This window comes from Marmota monax, unplaced genomic scaffold, assembly GCF_021218885.2.
Source record: "Marmota monax isolate L192 unplaced genomic scaffold, Marmota_monax_Labrador192_F-V1.1 WCK01_AAM20220418_F8-fsc00001, whole genome shotgun sequence".
In the NCBI taxonomy this organism is placed as follows: domain Eukaryota; kingdom Metazoa; phylum Chordata; class Mammalia; order Rodentia; family Sciuridae; genus Marmota; species Marmota monax.
The window spans coordinates 401,251-421,494 of record NW_026693777.1 but is presented as its reverse complement, the minus strand read 5'-3'; the positions used below and the strand labels follow the sequence as shown (position 1 = coordinate 421,494).

Genomic DNA, 20,244 nt, shown 5'->3' with positions numbered 1-20,244 from the left:
ACAAAGCTTTCTATTCGTCTTTCTAGCTTTCATTTGTATTCTTTTTTTTTTTTTTTTTTTTTTTTTTTTAATGAGAACAGAATTTTCTTACTGGAAATCATCTGATGTAAAAATTTTAAACAGCCGGGCATGGTGGCACACACCTGTAATTCCAGTGGCTCAGGAGGCTAACACAGGAAGATCAAGAGAGTTCAAAGTCAGTCTTAGCAATGGCAAGGTGCTAAGCAACTCAGTGAGACCCTGTCTCTCAATAAAATACAAAATAGGGCTGGGGATGTGGCTCAGTGGTTGAGTGCCCCTGAGTTCAATCCACAGTACAAAAAAAAAAAATTTTTTTTAAACACTATAGTCATCCCTCAGTATCTGCCTGCATATCAGTTCCAGGACCCCCAGTAGATACCAAAATCTGCAAATGCTCTCAAGTTCCTTCTGTAATAATGTTGTATTTGCATATAACTTACATACTTATTTCCAGTGTACTTAAAATCATGTCTTGATTACTTATAATATATAATACAATGTAAATGCTACTGTAAAACTTTTACTGTGTTATTTAAGAAATATTTCCCCTATCAATGTTCAATGCAAATGTGATTTTTTTAAAATTACCCCATGTTTTCAGTCTGCAGTTGGTTGAATCTACAGATGTGGAATCCAGAAATACAGACAACTGTATTTCAAAACAGCAATATAAGCTTACTGTTCTATTCATTCCAGATAAAAATTTTTTTCAAAATAATCACATTGAAATGAAGATGTAAATTTAATGGTGATGCATAATAACTTAGTCACTATTTCAAAAGTCACTATTTCAAAAGTATAATGAATATTATGCACAGCTAATATCATGAGAAAATATTCCCAAAACTATCATGTGCAGATATTATTTAGAGTTTCTAGAAACTAATATTAAATGTGCCAATTGGTTTATCATTTCATATTAACTTAAAAAATTTAAATTTGCCTCCCTGGATTGCAAAATAAATTTTATCATTTACCTGAAAAGGTAATTTCAAGTAAGCCCTTTACTGACCATCTTTTTTTTTTCTATAGGACTATAAGACCTACTTGGATTTTGTTCTTGCATTAGAAAACAGGAAGGAACCTGCAGCTTTGCAATATATTTTCAAACTGCTTGATATTGAGAATAAGGGATACCTCAATGTCTTTTCCCTTAATTATTTCTTTAGGGTAAGTCTCAATTGGGTAAAGAAACATTATTCCTTAAGATATTATACCATATGACTTAACTGTGACAATTTTACCTAACTTGTGGTTTTTAAATCCAACAAAGGATTTACAAACAAATTTTTATGTTTTTGTTTTGCAGAAGGAAATCAAATCTGGTGTTAGGATTTTTTTCCTTCCATTAAAAAAAAAAAGTTAATAGTAAAAGCCAATTTGATTATATGTAAATACTAAAAAAAGTATGGAAATAATAAATATTATGGGCTGTACTAGCCTTTAGAGAAGAGAAATTGAATTCTTTGGTTAATCAAAAACTACTGTGTAAAAGCCTAAGCTTTGATTAGACATTCAGAAAAGTAACTCCTTTCCAGGGAAGCTTTACAGACTTTAGTTGTAGATTCTTTTGTGCTATGTTATAAAAATAATTTCAAACTGTCCAGAATTGTGTGCTGCACTTCTATGCAAAAGAGATTTGCTGAAGCATTTATTTTGTGCCTTAGTTGGTCTCAGATCATAAAGTAACAGTGAGCTCTGAAATGGAATTGGATTGTACCTGATAGCATTCAGTTCCAACACATGTAAAAGTAGAAATGTCTGCCCTTGTAAGACACATAATTCCTTAATATGAATGGTAATTTTTCCACTTGATGGAATAGTTTTGTACAATAGTGTTCTGCATCATCACCATATTTTCACAGACCACATGATTTTTTTATACCTTTATTTTATTCATTTATGTGATGCTGAGGATCAAATTCAGTTACATGTGCTAGGTAAGTGCTTTGCCTACCACTCAACTACAACCCCAGCCCAACCATGTGATTTTTATACAGTCAAGACCAACAGTAGGAAGAAAATTTTTTTAAAAAACAATGACATTTTCAAATCTTTGTCATAAATCATTGCCCCCAGGGATTTTTTTTTCCATTTAAAAAAGTTTTGGTACTCATTTATATCTTTATTTGGTTTCTGAATCCATCCTTAGGGTTTCATAATATATATTTCATAAATTCCATGTTATATTCCATAGAAAGCTTTCCATTATAATTTTAGGCAGTATTGACTGCAAATATTAGGATAAATTATAATCTCATTATTAGAAAACATTTTTTAAAAATTTAAGGCAAAGCTGAAGTTGCAGCTCAGTGGTAGAGTTGTTGCCCAGCATTTGTAAGGCTTAATTCTATCCCCAGCACAGTAAATTTTTAAACAATTCTAATTGAATGTGATATGGGCTTAAATTAATCGCTAATCTGAAAAAATACTATCATATCAAAGGATTCCTCCCATTTCAGACAAATCTAATAAGTGAAAATTCAGTCTTAGAAAAATAGGGATAGGGCTGGGATTGTGGCTCAGCAGTAGAGCGCTCGATTAGCACATGCAAGGCCCTGGGTTCAATCCTCAGCACCACCAACTACAACTAAAAAATAAATATTAAAGGAAAATAGGGATAGGGAGGTAATCTAGTAATAGAGGACTTGCTTAGCATGTATTAGACCCTGGGTTTGAGCTTCGGCAGACAAAAAATGTCTTTTAGGAATTAAACATTCAACCCCTTTTCATAAAGATCTTTTTCTTTTCCTCTTTTAATTTTGCTTTAAAAATATTTCATGCATGAATCTATGAAGTTTATTTAAGCTTGTTTCTTTGGGTTAAAGTTAAAAAGTTTCTCCGACCTAACACTGTATGTAGAGCTATTATCTATTAATATGCCAGTGATAAAGCTGGACTTGGATGGTGACCATGCTGTGCAAGTCTACTATTATATTAACTGAGTGTGCTCATAAATTCTTACCTCCTTCAGATACACTGGGGATACTTGGCACCACATCCAGAGTAATTTGAAAAACATGTATTGACTATTTTTTAAGCTTAACATTTCCAAATTAATGACTCTCACCTGAAGTATTTTTTAGTCCAACTGACTGTTGTCATTCTTGGTCTTGTTGTTTATAAAAAGGAAGATTCTGAAGGAGGCCTGCTTTCATTTTTTTCTAAGTAGAAGGTAAACTGTAGAGTTGGGAGGAGGAGGTGGATAGGGGTCTTAAAGAATGGTTAATGTGGGCTGGGGTTGAGCTGAGTGGAGTGCTTGCCTAGCATGAGTGAGTCACGAGATCTATCCTCAGCACCACATAAAAATAAAGGTATTTTGTCTATCTACATCTAAAAATATTTTTAAATGGTGAATGTATGAACAGCATTCATAGAAAATAGGAAGAGCAGGCCATAAAAGAATAATGACCATGTTGAGGGCTCATTTGAAATGGGAGAACATTCAAGAAAGTAGCAAGAATCCACAGTCCTAATGTTTGTTTTATCCTGAAGTTCTTAATCGTTAAGATATAGATGTAGAAAGGTAAGTAGTTACACAGAACCAGCATGTTTATTATTTTACTGACTGGATGTAGAGCAAGATCAAGGAAATTAAGACAGGTAAGAGAGATTGAGATGATAAGGCTTCTGGTGTGATAGGAAAGAAAAAGGAATAGAAAGATATTTGGGGCAAGAAGGGGGATATTGTGAATTTCATTTTTTATTTAGATTTATTTCCACTAAATACAGGCCATACAAGAACTAATGAAAATCCATGGACAAGATCCTGTTTCATTTCAAGACGTCAAGGTTAATTTTTCCTTTAATGTATATAATATTACCAGTAAACATTATTGTGTTAATATCAGATAATCATTTGTAGAACATGAAATTTTATATGAAAGCTATGTACTATGAAGTACTATACCCAAAGAAGCAAATGCCCAAATGGGTATTAACTGTTACTTGTTCTGAACTGATATTTAAATAATTGGAAATTAAGACATGTGAATCATGATTAATTTGTAGAGTTCATAATTTTAGTATTGTCAACCTTGTGTTTTCATTGGAAGCATGCATTCATTTTTCAGTTTAGCTTGCATCCTTTGGTAGTCTATTCCACTATAAATTCAGGTTCTAATTGGGAACTACTTAGGTTCAAGCACTTTTTTAGTATAATCTCTCAAAGAGTCACTTGCTTTGATATATTAAATTTAAGGAGACATCAGTCCTACAATATGAAAACCACCACTATGTCAAACACTGTTGTTGCCTAGCATTTTAGTAATCATTTTTACCACTTCCGAATAACTTTCAGTATCTAGTACCATTTGGTTCTTCATGTTTGGTAACATGTGTAATAAAATACCCTGACCAGTTTCAACTGAGTAAAGATAAAGAACTATTTTGGATTACTATAAACAAAGCATATTTGAAACTCTGCAACAGGAAGTTTAAGATATAGAAATTTTAAACTGTAACCAATCTAGGAAAGACTAAAAGTTTATACAGTTTATGTACCTGAAAATTGTTAATCTTTTAAAAATGTAATTTGCCTCCTTAAATGCTACTAAATATTGAATGATTTTACTTCAAAAATATTAGAAAATGAGTATAATATAAATGTAGTATACACTTCATTACTGTAAAAGTGGTTCTTCCATCAATGCTAATCATTTTGGCACAATTTCGCATCATTGTGGATGACAAATTCTTTAATACTGAAATCTCCCCTCCTCTCATCCTCTGTCTAGAGTAAAAAGTTGACATTGATATTGGAAATAAAGTTTTGTCACTTATTTCTGAAGTATTCAAGTTTTTAGTTTGAGCTAAGTTTTTTTTCTTTTAAAGTAAACTAAGGATTGGGGATATAGCTCGGTGGTATAGTGCTTGCCTGGGTTCAGTCCTTAGTCTCCCAAAATAAACAAACATGTTTTTTCATCACCAGTTAGAAGGTAATAGAAAAGTACTTGAAGTTAGTATGTATTCGCAGAACACTGCATTAGCTAGTTCTACACTAATTAAACTCTGAATTAAACTCTGAACCTAAGTTTCTTCATCTATAAAATGAGAAATAGCAAATCACATAGCTCAGGAATCTCCCAGTAAGATTCTGTGATTTTAGATAAAGGAGATTGCCTGTCAAGTAGAGAAGTAAAGCAAAAACTTTTATGAGAGCTTAACTGTCAGCTGTGAATTTTAGATCACTGATAAATACCAAGTAAATCAGATTTTACTGTATTTTTCTCTTGCAGGATGAAATCTTTGACATGGTAAAACCAAAGGATCCTTTGAAAATCTCTCTTCAGGATTTAATCAATAGTAATCAAGGAGATACAGTCACTACCATTCTAATTGATCTGAATGGCTTCTGGACTTATGAAAACAGAGAAGCCCTTGTTGCAAATGACAGTGAAAATTCTACAGACCTTGATGATACATGATCTCTAAAAAACTAGACTGTCTTAAGATGCTTGAATGCTGCATGTGAAACCTTTGAAGCAGAATTCGTTTAGAAATGGTTTAAATAAAATAATGTGTCTAAAAAACACAGCAAGTGTTTCGGTTCCTGGAATTTCGTTATATAGTTTGGAAACAATAGGACCAAATACTGCTTATTTAGGAGGTAAGTTCTGGTTTCATTTAGCTCAAGCTCAAATATGGCAAGTGTGATTTGCAGTAGGTACATGGATATTCAGTTAAATCTGCATAATCTTTAGAGATAGAGGAAATTTTCATGGAATATTTCTGATCCTCATACAAAATTAGAATATTTGAGGAATGGTTTAAATTATTGGCCATTTAACCTTCATTCTTCATCTAAAACATTATATGTTATCAGGGATGTTAAATGACTTTCCATTAGAGTGGAGCCATTTATTTCTGGTTTATAAGTGTTTGGACATGATCTTTCTTTTAATAGGATGATGTGTCAATAAAAATTACTAAAGCTAATCACTGATATAAAAAGAAATCTGTCTACATTATTTAGCCAGTATACTACAGTTACATTTATAAAATTTAATTCCATATTATTTAAGGATTTTTGTTAGAAAATTTATTTAATTCAGTAAAGGCTAATTATACTAATTGTTTAGTTTTTTTGAGATTAGAAGCAGAATATCATGAACTGTTAAAAAGTAGGAAAAAGTGAAAGAGGCTTAAAATAAGACAAACCATTTAATGCATTTATGGGAAACTTTATAGTTTGCATAAACAAAAAAGTATAAAAATGTAAGGCACAGTGAATAACTATAAACATTACAAACTGGCTACTTTGGGGCATGTAGTGAAAGTAAAATTCAAGAAACATAAACCTTTCAAAGTCACTATCTTCCTTCTACTATAGTCACAAAAGTTTCTAGGTAAACTAGATATTAGACATTAGAACCTGTAAGGAGAAGATTCAGAAGATCATGTTTAGAACACACCTGCCTTCACTTGATAGGTACTATTCTCAGTTTAAAACATATTGGAAGGAAGAGTGACGTCACCCTGGCATATTTAAGAGCTGTTAATAAACTAATTTATGGTGACATTATACACAATGATGAGAATCCTTTAAGCACTAAGTTATATAGCTTACAACCATGAATAAAATTACTACGCATAGTATGAAACACCATGCCTTGAAATCTACATAACTGAAGATTCCTAAGAGTTTATCCTTCCTAAATTCAATTATCAGTTGAAGAATTTAAAGAACTTCAGCTTTCACTTGATGTTTCAACTTCCAGTTGAAATTTTTCAATTTTCAGTTGAACTGAATTCACACACACTGACAATACATAGATTTCTATGACATTTTGTTATAGATTTCTGCGCATTTTGAGTTTTTTTAAACTTAGATAAAATTTAAGCTTAACACTATTTAGATGGCTGTTAATATAACCACTGAGTATTAAGTTTGTGAAAAGGCCCTTATTTTTGGTACTGGGGAGCTTTACCACTGAGCAACATCACCAGTCCTTTTTTATTTTTTTAACTCATCTTGCTAAATTGCTGAAGCTGGCTTCAAACTTCCTTCTGCCTTAGCCTATCATATCGCTGGGATTACCAACTCACTCAGCTTGAAAAAGCTTTTAAGGTCAACATTTCCAAAACACTCCATTGCATTCATCTTTATCCACATTTAGTTGTAAATCAAGTCATGCACACATCTCAGGGGTTCTGCACATGTTCAGAAATATTTTCAAAATTAGCTTCATATCATATAACTTTGTAAAGTTTGCAAATTAACAGGTTAATTAACCAGGTTGCTACTTCAACATATGAATGAAATAAGGAACTAATTTCATTATTACTATGTACCTTGAACCACATTTAACAACTTCTGATAGCTTCAACCTATTGTGTACACCAATTCCCACCCAACTGCTCTGCCTGTCTGAGGCATTAAGGGCTGAATGAGTGATATAACCAGGATGCTATGTGGATAATCACTAGGTTTTACCATTTGAATACAAATATATTAATAAATTCATTCTTTAAATAATGTCAACATTATAAACAAAGCTGATTATTTAATTTGAATAACAACTTTCATTAAAAAAGGAAACTCAGGGCTAGGGATATTGCTCAGAGTTAGAGGACTTGCCTAGCATGCCCTGAATTCAATCCCTAGCACATATTTTAATATTTGGTGTAGTAAATTCAGATACTTTTCCATAAAAGTTATTCTCGATAAAAGGAAAATTCAGGGTGCTTCCATCTTGTCCTTTTATTACACACTTAGTGAATCATGCTTTGTATGAAATTAATGGTTAAATAAATTAAATGCAAAGCATAAAATGCAAGGCATAACATGAGAAAATCTGGGAAAGGTCAATACTCATTTTAATCTGAGACTGTAGGATTATCAGCTCCAGTTACCCTAAATCAATAACTTACCTTTTTTTTTAAACAAATAATAGAAAATTAACTCTTCTTAATTGATTAGGAATCTAGAATGTCCTTAACCTTTTTTAAAGATCATAAAACCAAAGCACTGTGCTGAGGGTGTAGTTCAGTGGTAGAGTGCTTGTCTAGAAGGCACAAGGCCTTGGGTTCAATGCCCCCACTGCAAAAGGAAAAAAACCAAAGCACTAATTTCAACATACAGCAAAAGCATAGTGCATATAAATTTCAGATATGATTTTTGATAGTTAAAGCCTAATAATGGAGAAACATTTCTTTCCAGATAACAATAATTTAAAATATAAATTAATTAAAGTTTCACTAAATAGAAAATATGAAAGTTCCTGGTATTAAAAAAAGAAAGCTTTAGGACTTGAAGTTTGATAGTCATTTCATTCTATTGTGGGACAGAGACTGAATTTTGTTTGCTTTCCATAATTACTTCACAGTCTTCCTCCATTTCAAAATTAAGATTCACAAATGAACTGGACACCACTGTTTCTGGTTGATCTGTATGAACAATAGAATTTTCCTGAAGCTTGCTCTGTTGGTATTGTCTTTCTGCTTCTTCAGACATCCTATTTTCTTCTTCTTCTTCTTCTTCCTAAAAATGGGAAATATCAGTACTTGAAATGTTAATGTCCAAAAGAACAGTAGTTCTTCTCTCACCACAGCTTTTCATGCTTTTTTTAAAACCAAAACAGTATCATGTCCAATTCAGTTTGGTTTAATTAAGACATACTCCCCCCTCCCTTTTTCCCCAAATAATTATTATAAAAGTTATTAGGGCTGGGGTTGTGGTTCAGTGGCAGAGTGCTTGCCTAGCATGTGTGAGGCACTTGGTTTGATTCTCAGCACCACATATCAATAAATAAAAAAAAAGGTCCATTAACAACTTTAAAAAATATTTTAAAAAATAAAAGTTATATAAAATATAAATCAAGTCAAGTTATTTTTTAAAACATGGTCTAGAACTAGCTTAGATGAGTCCTGAATTAACTTTGACAGGGGCTTTTTTAAAAATTTAGATTAAGCCTAATCTAAATTTAAAAATTGGCAAATAAGGCAGTTCCTGCCCTGAAGAGGTTTATAATCTAGTAGGGAAGTTAAGACAGGTGAAAAGTATTAAAAAAAATAAGTACTATAAAGATTTAGAAAAGAGGGGCTTGGGTTGTGGCTCAGCAGTGGAACACTCGCCTAGCATGTGGGGGGCCCTGGGTTCGATACTCAGCACCACATAAAAATAGATAAATATATTGTGTCCAACTAAAAAATAAATATTAAAAAAATTAAAAAATAAAAAAGATTTAGAAAAGTAATTTCTAGTTCTTCAACTCTAAATTAATTGAGAAGGTGGCATCTGTTTTGTACCCTTTGATAGTGATAGTTAATACAAAGTAACCTTTCAGGGAAGATTAATTAGGGGTGTGAGAATTAAGATAGTCCATTTAGGAAGCTATTATAATAGTCCAAATGAGGTAATGGGGCTCTAAACAGGGCTTGTAGTGTAAATCTTCACAACTTCTACATACTAACTTCACTTGAATTGCTATTTTTAATTTGCTTGAAGGAGAATAATAGATACTAGTATCTATTTGTGTGCTGCTCAATATACACTAGGTGCTAGTCTAAGCATTTGAGACATTAATTCATTAAACTTAGTATAGAGGTAGTGGTTCTCATTTATAAAGATAAGGAAATTGAAGTTAGAAGTACCAGAGCCAGATTTTGAGTTTAAAGCCTTTGGTTCTTAAGCCTATGTTCTTAAAGCACTAAATCTTTCTTATTCTTTAGGTCTAAACTCCTGTCATCCCCCACCTTAAGGCCTCACTACCTCCTGCAGAAATAATAGTCCTCACATCTTTGCACTTTCATAGTGGGCACATACTCATATTTGATAACACTGGTATATCCAGTCTTACATGCCCAAGTACAGAGGCTGAGTCTTGTTTCTTCATCTTAAAATTAGAATGATTCAAAAAGTGGTATGTGAAGATTAATGTATATAAGGCAACTCACAAAGGACTAGCACAATGAAACATAACTTAGTTTTTGCACATGGATCTTAAGGAAATTCCATTTTTAAAGAATCCTAAAATGTATATTGTTTTTATAAACTAAAGGAGCTATCTTTAGTGATAGAACACTTGCCTAGCATGTGCAAGGCCCTGCGTTTGATCCCCAGCAGCAAACACAAAAAATAAAGGTGCTATCTTTTGGACAACTGCATAAGCTTATTATGCAACCCATCAAATCTATAGCAAACCAAACCAAATTAAAAAAAATATATAAAAAGGAGACATACCTCTTTCTTCATCCGGTAATACTCATCAATGGCATATTGGTATTTTGGGGTGCTAATACCCAAAACAGATGCAATCTTCTCTCCAAGAAAGTCACACACTAAAGACACAAAATTTAAAAGAAAATTCCATAAACATTTTTTGAGCACTTTCTGTATGTAAGACACTAGAATACAAAAGTTACTGTTCCTATGCTCAAGAAGATTACTGAAACCCAATTTGTCTTTCCTCATTTCTCTAAGAAGCATTAGTAGCATTTTTTGGGCTCCCAACAACAGTCTGTTCACATTTCTATTATAACATTTCTTTTTTTTTTTTTAAAGAGAGAATTTTTTTAATATTTATTTTTTAGTTTTCGGCGGACACAACATCTTTGTGGTGCTGAGGATCGAACCGGGGCCGCACGTACTGCTTGAGCCACATCCCCAACCCTCTATTATTACATTTCTTGCCAGACATTATAATGATCTGTTACATGTCTATTTCTTTTAAGAAAAATGTATAACTTAGAAGGTTGGCTATCACTGAGCTGAAGGAGGGGGTTACTTTCTCATTTAGTGCCTATCATGTGGCAGCCATGGGGAAAGGTTAGGCTTAGATATATTAAAGGACTTGTCTAAGCTGAGCTGATAAAGCAGATCTAAAATTGAACTCTAGGTTTAAAACTCATGTTCTTTCCATTACACCAGACTGTCTTGCATATAGTGAGTGCTTGCAAGTGTTTGTTGAATCAATTACTATTCACAATATGCTCTAGTAAAAGACTGAAATAGAAGCTATAAAGAAGTTAAAATTGGAAGCGGAAGAAAAGTTTTATGGTTAATCTATATTTAAATTAGCATAATTAAGTCATTAGTTGATAATTCATTTCCTTCAGAAATAAGATGTATTTCAGTTTAAAATAAAAACTATAAATGAAGTAAAACTACAGGCTTTAGACTAAGTAACATGATAGAACAAGAACAAAACCAGTTAAGAAACTCAATGACAGTAGCATTATAGATGCTAACAGACTGGGCACAGTGGCACACTCCTATAAACTCAGTGACTTGGGAGGCTGAGACAGAAGAATCACAAGTTCAAGGCCAGATTGGGCAACTTTAGCAAAACCCTGTCTCAAAAAGTATGAAGTGCTAGGGTGTATCTCAGTGGTAAAGTACCTCTGGCCTCAATCCCCAGTGCCAAAAAATAAAACCAGAAGCTGAAGAATGTACAAATTAGATTATATTAATTTTCCAATGCAAGCTAGCATCTCCCTTTTGTTTCTCCCTTAAGTTTGGAAACTTGGCAAAGTTCTTGGAGTATATTACAGCAGTTACGCAATTTTCAAACAGAAAAACAATACCTGAAAGGGTTGATGTGGCAGCCCGAAGCATGTAAAACCATAAGTAGGGGCCCCAGGTAAGTTTTGTCTGCAACAAGAAGTCAGATTAGCAACATTCATACTTAAAGCCATTCTTTGGTTATGAATGAAGTAGTCAAATAGGTACATAGAATATATACATGCTGCAATGCAATCAAAAATTTTAAATCTTTAAAGACAGGATTCCACGAAGAAAATTTTACATTTGCCCATATAATTACTACCGACCTTAAGCCCACAAAAGAACCAAAAAAAAAAAAAAGAAAAAAAAAAAAGATGCAGCCACTGAAATGAAGTTAATAATTCAGTCTAGATTATTTACAAATTGATGATAATCTGAAGTCTTTCTCCTGTCTTGCTTTTTTATCTTAAATGTTCATAAGCACAACACCAGGGATGATATAAAAATCAAGAGAATCCTAAGAATCACACAATCCAACACACTTATGGGGGAGTTAAGGTGTAGGGAATTGAAGCAGGATAAGTAAGGGTACACCAAAGGAGCTTTTAATAATGAGAATATGAGAGACAAGTGGAAAGATGAGTTATTTGTTTCCTTAAAGATTAAAAAGGGACTAGAATATACAACCCAAGACCAGTTCCATGTATATTTGGTAGTTCAGGGCCACAGACAGAATGCAGTCTAACACCACGTACCTCCATAGTTAATCTCCATAAAGTGCTTTTATGAAGTACTTGCCAAATAGATGACAGTTTGCCTCTGATAAAACTGATAATTAATGCAGATATCCTTCACTCTACCAATATTTTCCTTTATCACAAGAAAACATTGAAGCTACTCTGGAGCCTGAGGCAAGAGGGGAGACTGCAAGTTCAAGGGCATGCCTGGGCAATCTCAAAATAAGAAACAGCTGGGGATTTAGAGCACCACTGGGTTCAATCCCCAGTACCATTTAAAAAAAAAAAAAAAAGCCAGGTGTGGAAGATTGAAGCAGAAGGATCCCTTGAGTCCAAGAATTAAAAACAGCCTGAGCAACATAATGAAAACCCATCTCAAAAAAAAAGAAAAGAAAAGAAATCATGGAACATAGTATAAAGCCTGCAAATCGAATACATTAATAATTACTTTAATATTGCTTCTTAGGAGGAAAGATAAACTTGTCCATAATTGTTTTAGCTAAGATATTTTAAACCATGCATTGTGGCACACACCTGAAAACCCAGCAGCTCAGGAGGCTGAGGCAGGAGGATCACAAGTTCAAAGATAGTCTCAGCAATTTAGCAAGGCCCTAAGCAACTTAGATCCTGTCTCAAAATATTAAAAAGTGCTGGGGTTGTGGCTCAGTTGTAGAGCACTTGCCTTGCACATGGAAGGCACTGGGTTCGATCCCCAGGACCACATTAAAAAAAACAAAAACTAAATAAACAAAATAAAGGTATTGTAAACATTGACAACTAAAAATATTTAAAAAAAAAAAAAAAAAAAAGGACTGGGGATGTGGCTCTGGTTAAGTGCCCCTGGGTTCAGTCCTTGATACCAAAAAAAGTAGACAGTCTTGCCATGAAAAGTAGGTATGCCAATTTCTTTGATGGTTTATATGAAAAGATATAGAAGTGAGGTAGTGCTAAGCAAAAAAATAGAGTCAACCAAAAAATACTATATGTTATTGACTCATTGGATTAAATATTGTATTTTCTACATTCAGAGCAAGGTACGTCTCATATCTGATGTGAGGATTACTTTAAAGACTCCGTTTTAAGAAATTATGACTTTAAGGTTTACAGCAAATGGGACAGTAGCAGAAGTATAAGGAATGAGACCAAATTCCATAACAAAATAAATGACAAGGGCAAGGGAACTATTAAGGACTAGGCAAGCTAGCTGGTGCAGTCGAATGCACCTGTAATCCCAGCAACTCAGGGTAAGGCAGGAGGATCGCAAGTTCAAGCCATCCTCAGCAACTTTATAAGACCATGTCTCAAAACATAAAAAGGACTGGAAAAGCAGCTCAGTTGTAATGGTCCCCAAGTTAATTCCCCAGTACAAAAAAAAAAAAAAAAAAGGCATGCTTTGAAAGAAAGCATATATTTACTTCTCAATGCCACAATTCTTCTGGGGTTGTTTCCAGAGACAGTAAGTACTAACATCCAAGCTAGGACTACTAAAGAACTGAACTATTTCAGAGGTGAGGAACTATATAAAGATTCCTGAATAAAATCTATCATTATCCCACACTATTATGCAGAATTAAGGCCCTTTGTACCTGACCTTACTGAATCAAAAGATAGCTCAATAGTCTAAACTGAAACTGTGCCTCCACTTACAGCATCACTACCACCACCACCATCCCAGTAATAGCAAAACTTGGACAAGATCTTGGGTCCTTCGAGGCTTTAATTTTATAATGCTAAAACTCAAAATATTTCATTTTTTTCCTACAAAATTTAAAGTATCCATCTTTTCCTTCCCCAACAAGACCTGATACCTCTTGTTTTAAAACTTTTCAAATTATAAAAAGTAATGCTTTGGGCTGGGGTTGTAACTCCATGGAAGAGAGCTTGCCTAGCATATGTAAGGCATTGGGTTTAATTCTCAGCACTACATATAAATAAATAAATAAATAAATAAATGTCAATCCACAACTAAAAAATATTTTTTTAAAAAGTGATGCTTGGGCTGGGATTGTGGCTCAGCGGTAAAGCGCTCTCCTAGCACGTACAAGGCCCTAGGTTCGATCCTCAATACCACATAAAAATAAATAAATAAATAAATAAAATCCAACTTACTTAAAAAAAAAGTGATGATTATAGAACACTTAGAAAATGGAGCGAAATCTTTAAAAAATAAAGCCACCCATTTCCACCACCTTCATTAACATTTTTTAAAATAGTATTTTGTTGTAGATGGATACAATACCTTTATTTTATTTATCTTTATGTGGTGCTGAGGATCAAACCCAGGGCCTTACACATGCTAGGCAAGCGCTCTACTTCTGAGCTACAGCTCCAGCCCTTATCATTAACATTTTAGTCTATCTTTTCACTTTTTTCCTGTGTGTGTGTGTTTTATAATACTATTATATTATCTATCTATATTATAATTTTATAATACTATTATATTTATCTTTTCCCCCACTTACTATAATAATTAAGCTTATTAAGCTCATTTCCTTATAGGCTTAAATTCCTAAAGGTATAATTAACTAGGCCAAAAATATAATCAATTTAGAAAGTTTTTCACCCACACCTCAAAACTTCAATCTGGAGAATTTATCAATCAATATTCACCAGCAATGAACATATGAGAGTGCCATTCCCTTTAGATCTGCCATACCACCTGACCTTCTCTTTAAAAAAGTTGACAGGCAAAAATTACGAATTTTGAATTCTGACTATAGTATTCCTTGTTTATCCAGTTTTACTTCCCATGGTGTCAGTTACCAGCAGTCAACGTTGGTCTGAAAATATTAAATGGAAAATTCCAAACTTTGGGAGAGGTTACACTGACATAACTTAAGAATCACACTGTTATTATAGTATGTTGTTCCATTTTATTATTAGTTGTTAATTTCTTACTGTGCTTAACTTATAAACATTATCATATGTATATATATAATAGGAAAAAAGTACATATAAGATTCAGTTCTTATTCAGGCTAGGATATAGCTCAATGGTAAAGCACTTGCCTAGCATGTAAAGGCTCTAGATTCAATTAAAAAAAATTTTTTTTGAGGGACTAGGATTAAACCCAGAAATGCTCTACTACTCTACCACTGAGCTACATGCCAAGCCCTTTTTAATTTTGAGGTAGGGTCTCATGAAATTGCTCAGGTTGGGTTGGATTTATGAATTTATGATCCTCCTGCCTCTTTCTCTGGAATAGCTGGGATTACAGGCATGTACCTCTATGCCCAGCTTAGATCTTCATTTCTTATTCTCTATCTGTATCTTATGCCAGGAATATTTATCTTAAATCTTCACTTTAAATACCAAGTTTTAATTGGGTCTGTGTAAATGTAGGATTTTTTTTTTTCCAAAAGTACCCATGGCTAAAAACCGAGAAAACCCTTAGTAGTAGCCCTACTATGGTTTGAATGAGCTCCCTAAAAACAGTCTTGGAAATTTAATCCCCAATGCAAGTGCTGTGAGGTAGGGCCTAATGAGAGGTGATGAGACCATGAGGGCTCTGCCTTCTTGAATAAATTAATAATATTGTCACAGGAGTAGGTTATAGAAAGGCAAGTTTTTCTTCTCCTTCTCTCTCTTCCAGTCTTGGACTTCCCACCCTCACAACTGTAATGAATCAAGTTTTGTTCCTTATAAGTTATGCAGTCTATTTTTCTGTTATTGGCAGCACAAAATGGACTAAGACAATCCCTATATGTAGAGGATAAAAAGAGACAGCAATTAATGGTAACCCAGAGAGAATGCCCAAATGGAGAAAACTTCCCAGCAGCTGTGGCCTTAGAGCATGCAGTTACCCACAGCATATAACATAAAAGGAATCCTAGATTCTGGATGATGAAAAATAAATAACACAACTTTAATTTTTTTTTCCTGCCCTCTGATTTTCTGCTGAGACCCTCGATTTAGTCCCTAGAACCACCACCAAAAAAAAAAAAAAAAAAAAAAATCGGGGAAGCCAGAAGACAAGGGAGCCTTCTGATGCAGTTCATGTCAGAACACAATGCAGGCTCAAGCAGAAGAATAAAGAGTGACTCTAGAAAGGCAAACCCAAGCTTTAAATGATGCTTAGTCCACAAACACAAGAAAGATTAATGGCAACTGGAAGTAGTTAACATGGTTCTCTGCTATCAAAATGTTCCAAGATTCAGATGCAGATCATCTGTGAACATACTCCAATATGGTGAAAGATTTTCTTTCTTTTTTTTTTGTTACTGGGGATTAAACCTAGGGGCACTTTACCACTGAGCTACATCCAAGCCCTTTTATTTTTTTGAGACAGGGTCTCACTAAGTTGCTGAAGTTGGCCTTGAAATTGGGATCCTCGTGCCTCAGCCTCCGGAGTCACTCGGATTACAGATATGCACCATTGCGCCCAGCTAGATATGATTTGTTAATAGCTAAAATTTATTTAGAGCCAAGTCTGAAGAAAAAAATCAGTAATAACATTTCCTAAATCAAATATAACTAATTCTCTAACCTGTTACTATGGTTTATTTTCTTCATAGCAGTTTTCAAAGTCTGATAATTATAGTATACATTTGTTTATTGTCCATCTTCTAACTAGCATAGGATAACAAATTTATATTGCCCACTGCCATATCACTAGCAACTAACATAGTGCATGTTAGAAAGTACACATTGTAAATATGGGATCAACTGGACTCTCAATACAACTACTTGAATGGGTAGCACTTCTTTTTTAAAATGTTTTATAAACTTATAGTCCCTTTCTGTATAATTTTGAAATTCTTAAGAACTGCACACTAATTAAAACTTGAGACCAAATAAAAAGAACTGACAATTCTTAAGTGCCAGAGTAGAAACCATCAGGGTAATATGGTCCAATTCAAAGGGACTGAGGTAGGGCTCACTGGTGCAAGCCTGTAAATCCCAGCAATTTAGGAGACTGAGGCAGGAGGATAGCAATTTTGGTGCCAGCCTTGGCAACTTAGCAAGGCCCTCAGTAACCTAGACCTGACTCAAAATAAAAAATAAAAAGGGATGTGTTACAGCTCAGTGGTAGAGCACCCCTGGGTTCAATCCCCAGGACTGATCTTTCAACACAGACTCTGAAAGCTAGAAGATCCTGGAATAACATATTTCAAACACTGAAAGATAATGGGTTCCAACCAAGAATTGTGTATCCAGCGAAATTAAGCTTCAGGATGGAGAATGAAATTAAAACCTTCCACGATAAACAAAAGTTTAAAGAATTCGCAGCTAGAAAACCATCTCTTCAAAACATCCTAGCCAAAGTATTACAGGAAGAGGAAATGGAAAATAACAATGAAAACCAACAGTGGGAGGTAGGACAGTAAAGGGGGGGGGGGAAACAATCAAAGAGGAAAACAAACAATGTTTAGTAACAGAAATAAACAAATATGGCTGGAAGAACAACCCATATCTCAATAATAACCCTAAATGTTAATGGCTTAAACTCACCAATTAAAAGACACAGGCTAGTAGAATGGATCACAAAACAAGACCCAACAATATGCTGCCTACAGGAGACGCATTTGATAGGAAAAGACATACATAGGCTGAAGGTGAAAGGTTGGGAAAAATCATATCACTCATATGGACTTCGGAAACAAGCAGGCGTGTCCATACTCATATCAAATAAAATAGATTTCAAGCCAAAGTTAATCAAAAGAGATAAAGAGGGACACTACATACTGCTTAAGGGAACCATACACCAACAAGACATAACAATCATAAATATTTATGCCCCAAACAATGGTGCAGCTATGTTCGTCAAACAAACTCTTCTCAAGTTCAAGAGTCTAATAGACCACCACACCATAATCATGGGAGACTTCAACACACCTCTCTCGCCACTGGACAGATCTTCCAAACAAAAGTTGAATAAGGAAACTATAGAACTCAATAACACTATTAATAACCTAGACCTAATTGACATATATAGAGTATACCACCCAACATCAAGCAGTTACACTTTTTTCTCAGCAGCACATGGATCCTTCTCAAAAATAGATCATATATTATGTCACAGGGCAACTCTTAGACAATATAAAGGAGTAGAGATATTACCATGCATCTTATCTGATCATAATGGAATGAAACTGAAAATCAACGATAAAAGAAGGAAGGAAAAAGCATACATCAATTGGAGAATGAACAATAGGTTACTGAATGATCAATGGGTTATAGAAGACATCAAGGAGGAAATTAAAAAATTCTTAGAGATAAATGAAAACACAGACACAACATATCGGAATCTATGGGACACATTGAAAGCAGTTCTAAGAGGAAAATTCATTGCTTGGAGTTCATTCCTTAAAAAAAGAAAAAACCAACAAATAAATGATCTCATACTGCATCTCAAAATCCTTGAAAAAGAAGAGCAAAACAACAGCAAAAGAAGTAGAAGGCAAGAAATAATTAAAATCAGAGCTGAAATTAATGAAATCGAAACAAAAGAAACAATTGAAAAAATTGACAAAACTAAAAGTTGGTTCTTTGAAAAAATAAACAAAATCAACAGACCCTTAGCGATGCTAGTGAAGAGAAGAAGAGAGAGAACTCAAATTACTAGCATACGGGATGAAAAAGGCAATATCACAACAGACACTTCAGAAATACAGAAGATAATCAAAAACTATTTTGAATCCTTATACTCCAATAAATTAGAAGATAGTGAAGGCATAGATAAATTTCTTAAGTCATATGATCTGCCCAGATTGAGTCAGGAGGATATAGAAAACCTAAACAGACCAATATCAATTGAGGAGATAGAAGAAACCATCAAAAGACTACCAACTAAGAAAAGCCCAGGTCCCGATGGGTATACAGCAGAATTTTACAAAACCTTTAAAGAAGAACTAATACCAATACTTTTCAAGCTACTTCAGGAAATAGAAAAGGAGGGAGAACTTCCAAATTCATTCTATGAGGCCAACATCACCCTGATACCTAAACCAGACAAAGACACTTCAAAGAAAGAAAACTACAGACCAATATCTCTAATGAACCTAGATGCAAAAATCCTCAATAAAATTCTGGCGAATCGGATACAAAAACATATCAAAAAAATTGTACACCATGATCAAGTAGGATTCATCCCTGGGATGCAAGGCTGGTTCAATATACGGAAATCAATAAATGTTATTCACCACATCAATAGACTTAAAAATAAGAACCATATGATCATCTCGATAGATGCGGAAAAAGCATTTGACAAAGTACAGCATCCCTTTATGTTCAAAACTCTAGAAAAACTAGGGATAACAGGAACATACCTCAATATTGTAAAAGCAATCTATGCTAAGCCTCAGGCTAGCATTATTCTGAATGGAGAAAAACTGAAGGCATTCCCTCTAAAATCTGGAACAAGACAGGGATGCCCTCTCTCTCCACTTCTCTTCAACATAGTTCTCGAAACACTGGCCAGAGCAATTAGACAGACGAAAGAAATTAAAGGCATAAAAATAGGAAAAGAAGAAATTAAATTATCACTATTTGCAGATGATATGATTCTATATCTAGCAGACCCAAAAGGCTCTACAAAGAAACTATTAGAGCTAATAAATGAATTCAGCAAAGTGGCAGGATTTAAAATCAACACGCATAAATCAAAGGCATTCCTGTATATCAGCGACAAATCCTCTGAAATGGAAATGAGGACAACCACTCCATTCAAAATATCTTCAAAAAAAATAAAATACTTGGGAATCAACCTAACAAAAGAGGTGAAAGACTTATACAATGAAAACTACAGAACCCTAAAGAGAGAAATAGAAGAAGATCTTAGAAGATGGAAAAATATACCCTGTTCATGGATAGGCAGAACTAACATCATCAAAATGGCGATATTACCAAAAGTTCTCTATAGGTTTAATGCAATGCCAATCAAAATCCCAATGGCATTTCTTGTAGAAATAGAGAAAGCAATCATGAAATTCATATGGAAAAATAAAAGACCCAGAATAGCAAAAACAATGCTAAGCAAGAAGTGTGAATCAGGCGGTATAGCGATACCAGACTTCAAACTATACTACAGAGCAATAGTAA

The 20,244-nt window shown here is 33.9% G+C and overlaps 2 protein-coding genes across 4 annotated transcripts in view; one reads left to right on the top strand and one right to left on the bottom strand.

Moving 5' to 3' along the window:
- Positions 1-5,554, top strand: part of Ppp2r3c (protein phosphatase 2 regulatory subunit B''gamma) — a 40,847-nt gene extending 35,293 nt beyond the window's left edge. Inside the window, exons 11-13 of the mRNA XM_046461365.2 lie at positions 1,054-1,191; positions 3,754-3,813; positions 5,259-5,554. Coding sequence (XP_046317321.1) covers positions 1,054-1,191; positions 3,754-3,813; positions 5,259-5,447 — 387 coding nt within the window. The 3' untranslated portion in view covers positions 5,448-5,554. The remainder of the gene's footprint in view (positions 1-1,053; positions 1,192-3,753; positions 3,814-5,258) is intronic.
- A 610-nt stretch (positions 5,555-6,164) lies between these two features.
- LOC124104411 (signal recognition particle subunit SRP54) overlaps positions 6,165-20,244 on the bottom strand; it is a 65,801-nt gene continuing 51,721 nt past the window's right edge. For 2 of the 3 annotated variants that reach the window (XM_046461369.2, XM_058584463.1), the window contains exons 4-6: positions 11,548-11,614; positions 10,205-10,302; positions 6,165-8,503 (exon numbers count right to left, since the gene is read on the bottom strand). In XM_046461369.2, coding sequence (XP_046317325.2) covers positions 8,297-8,503; positions 10,205-10,302; positions 11,548-11,614 — 372 coding nt within the window. In that variant the 3' untranslated portion in view covers positions 6,165-8,296. The remainder of the gene's footprint in view (positions 8,504-10,204; positions 10,303-11,547; positions 11,615-20,244) is intronic. The other variant, XM_058584464.1, reaches the window with a different exon arrangement.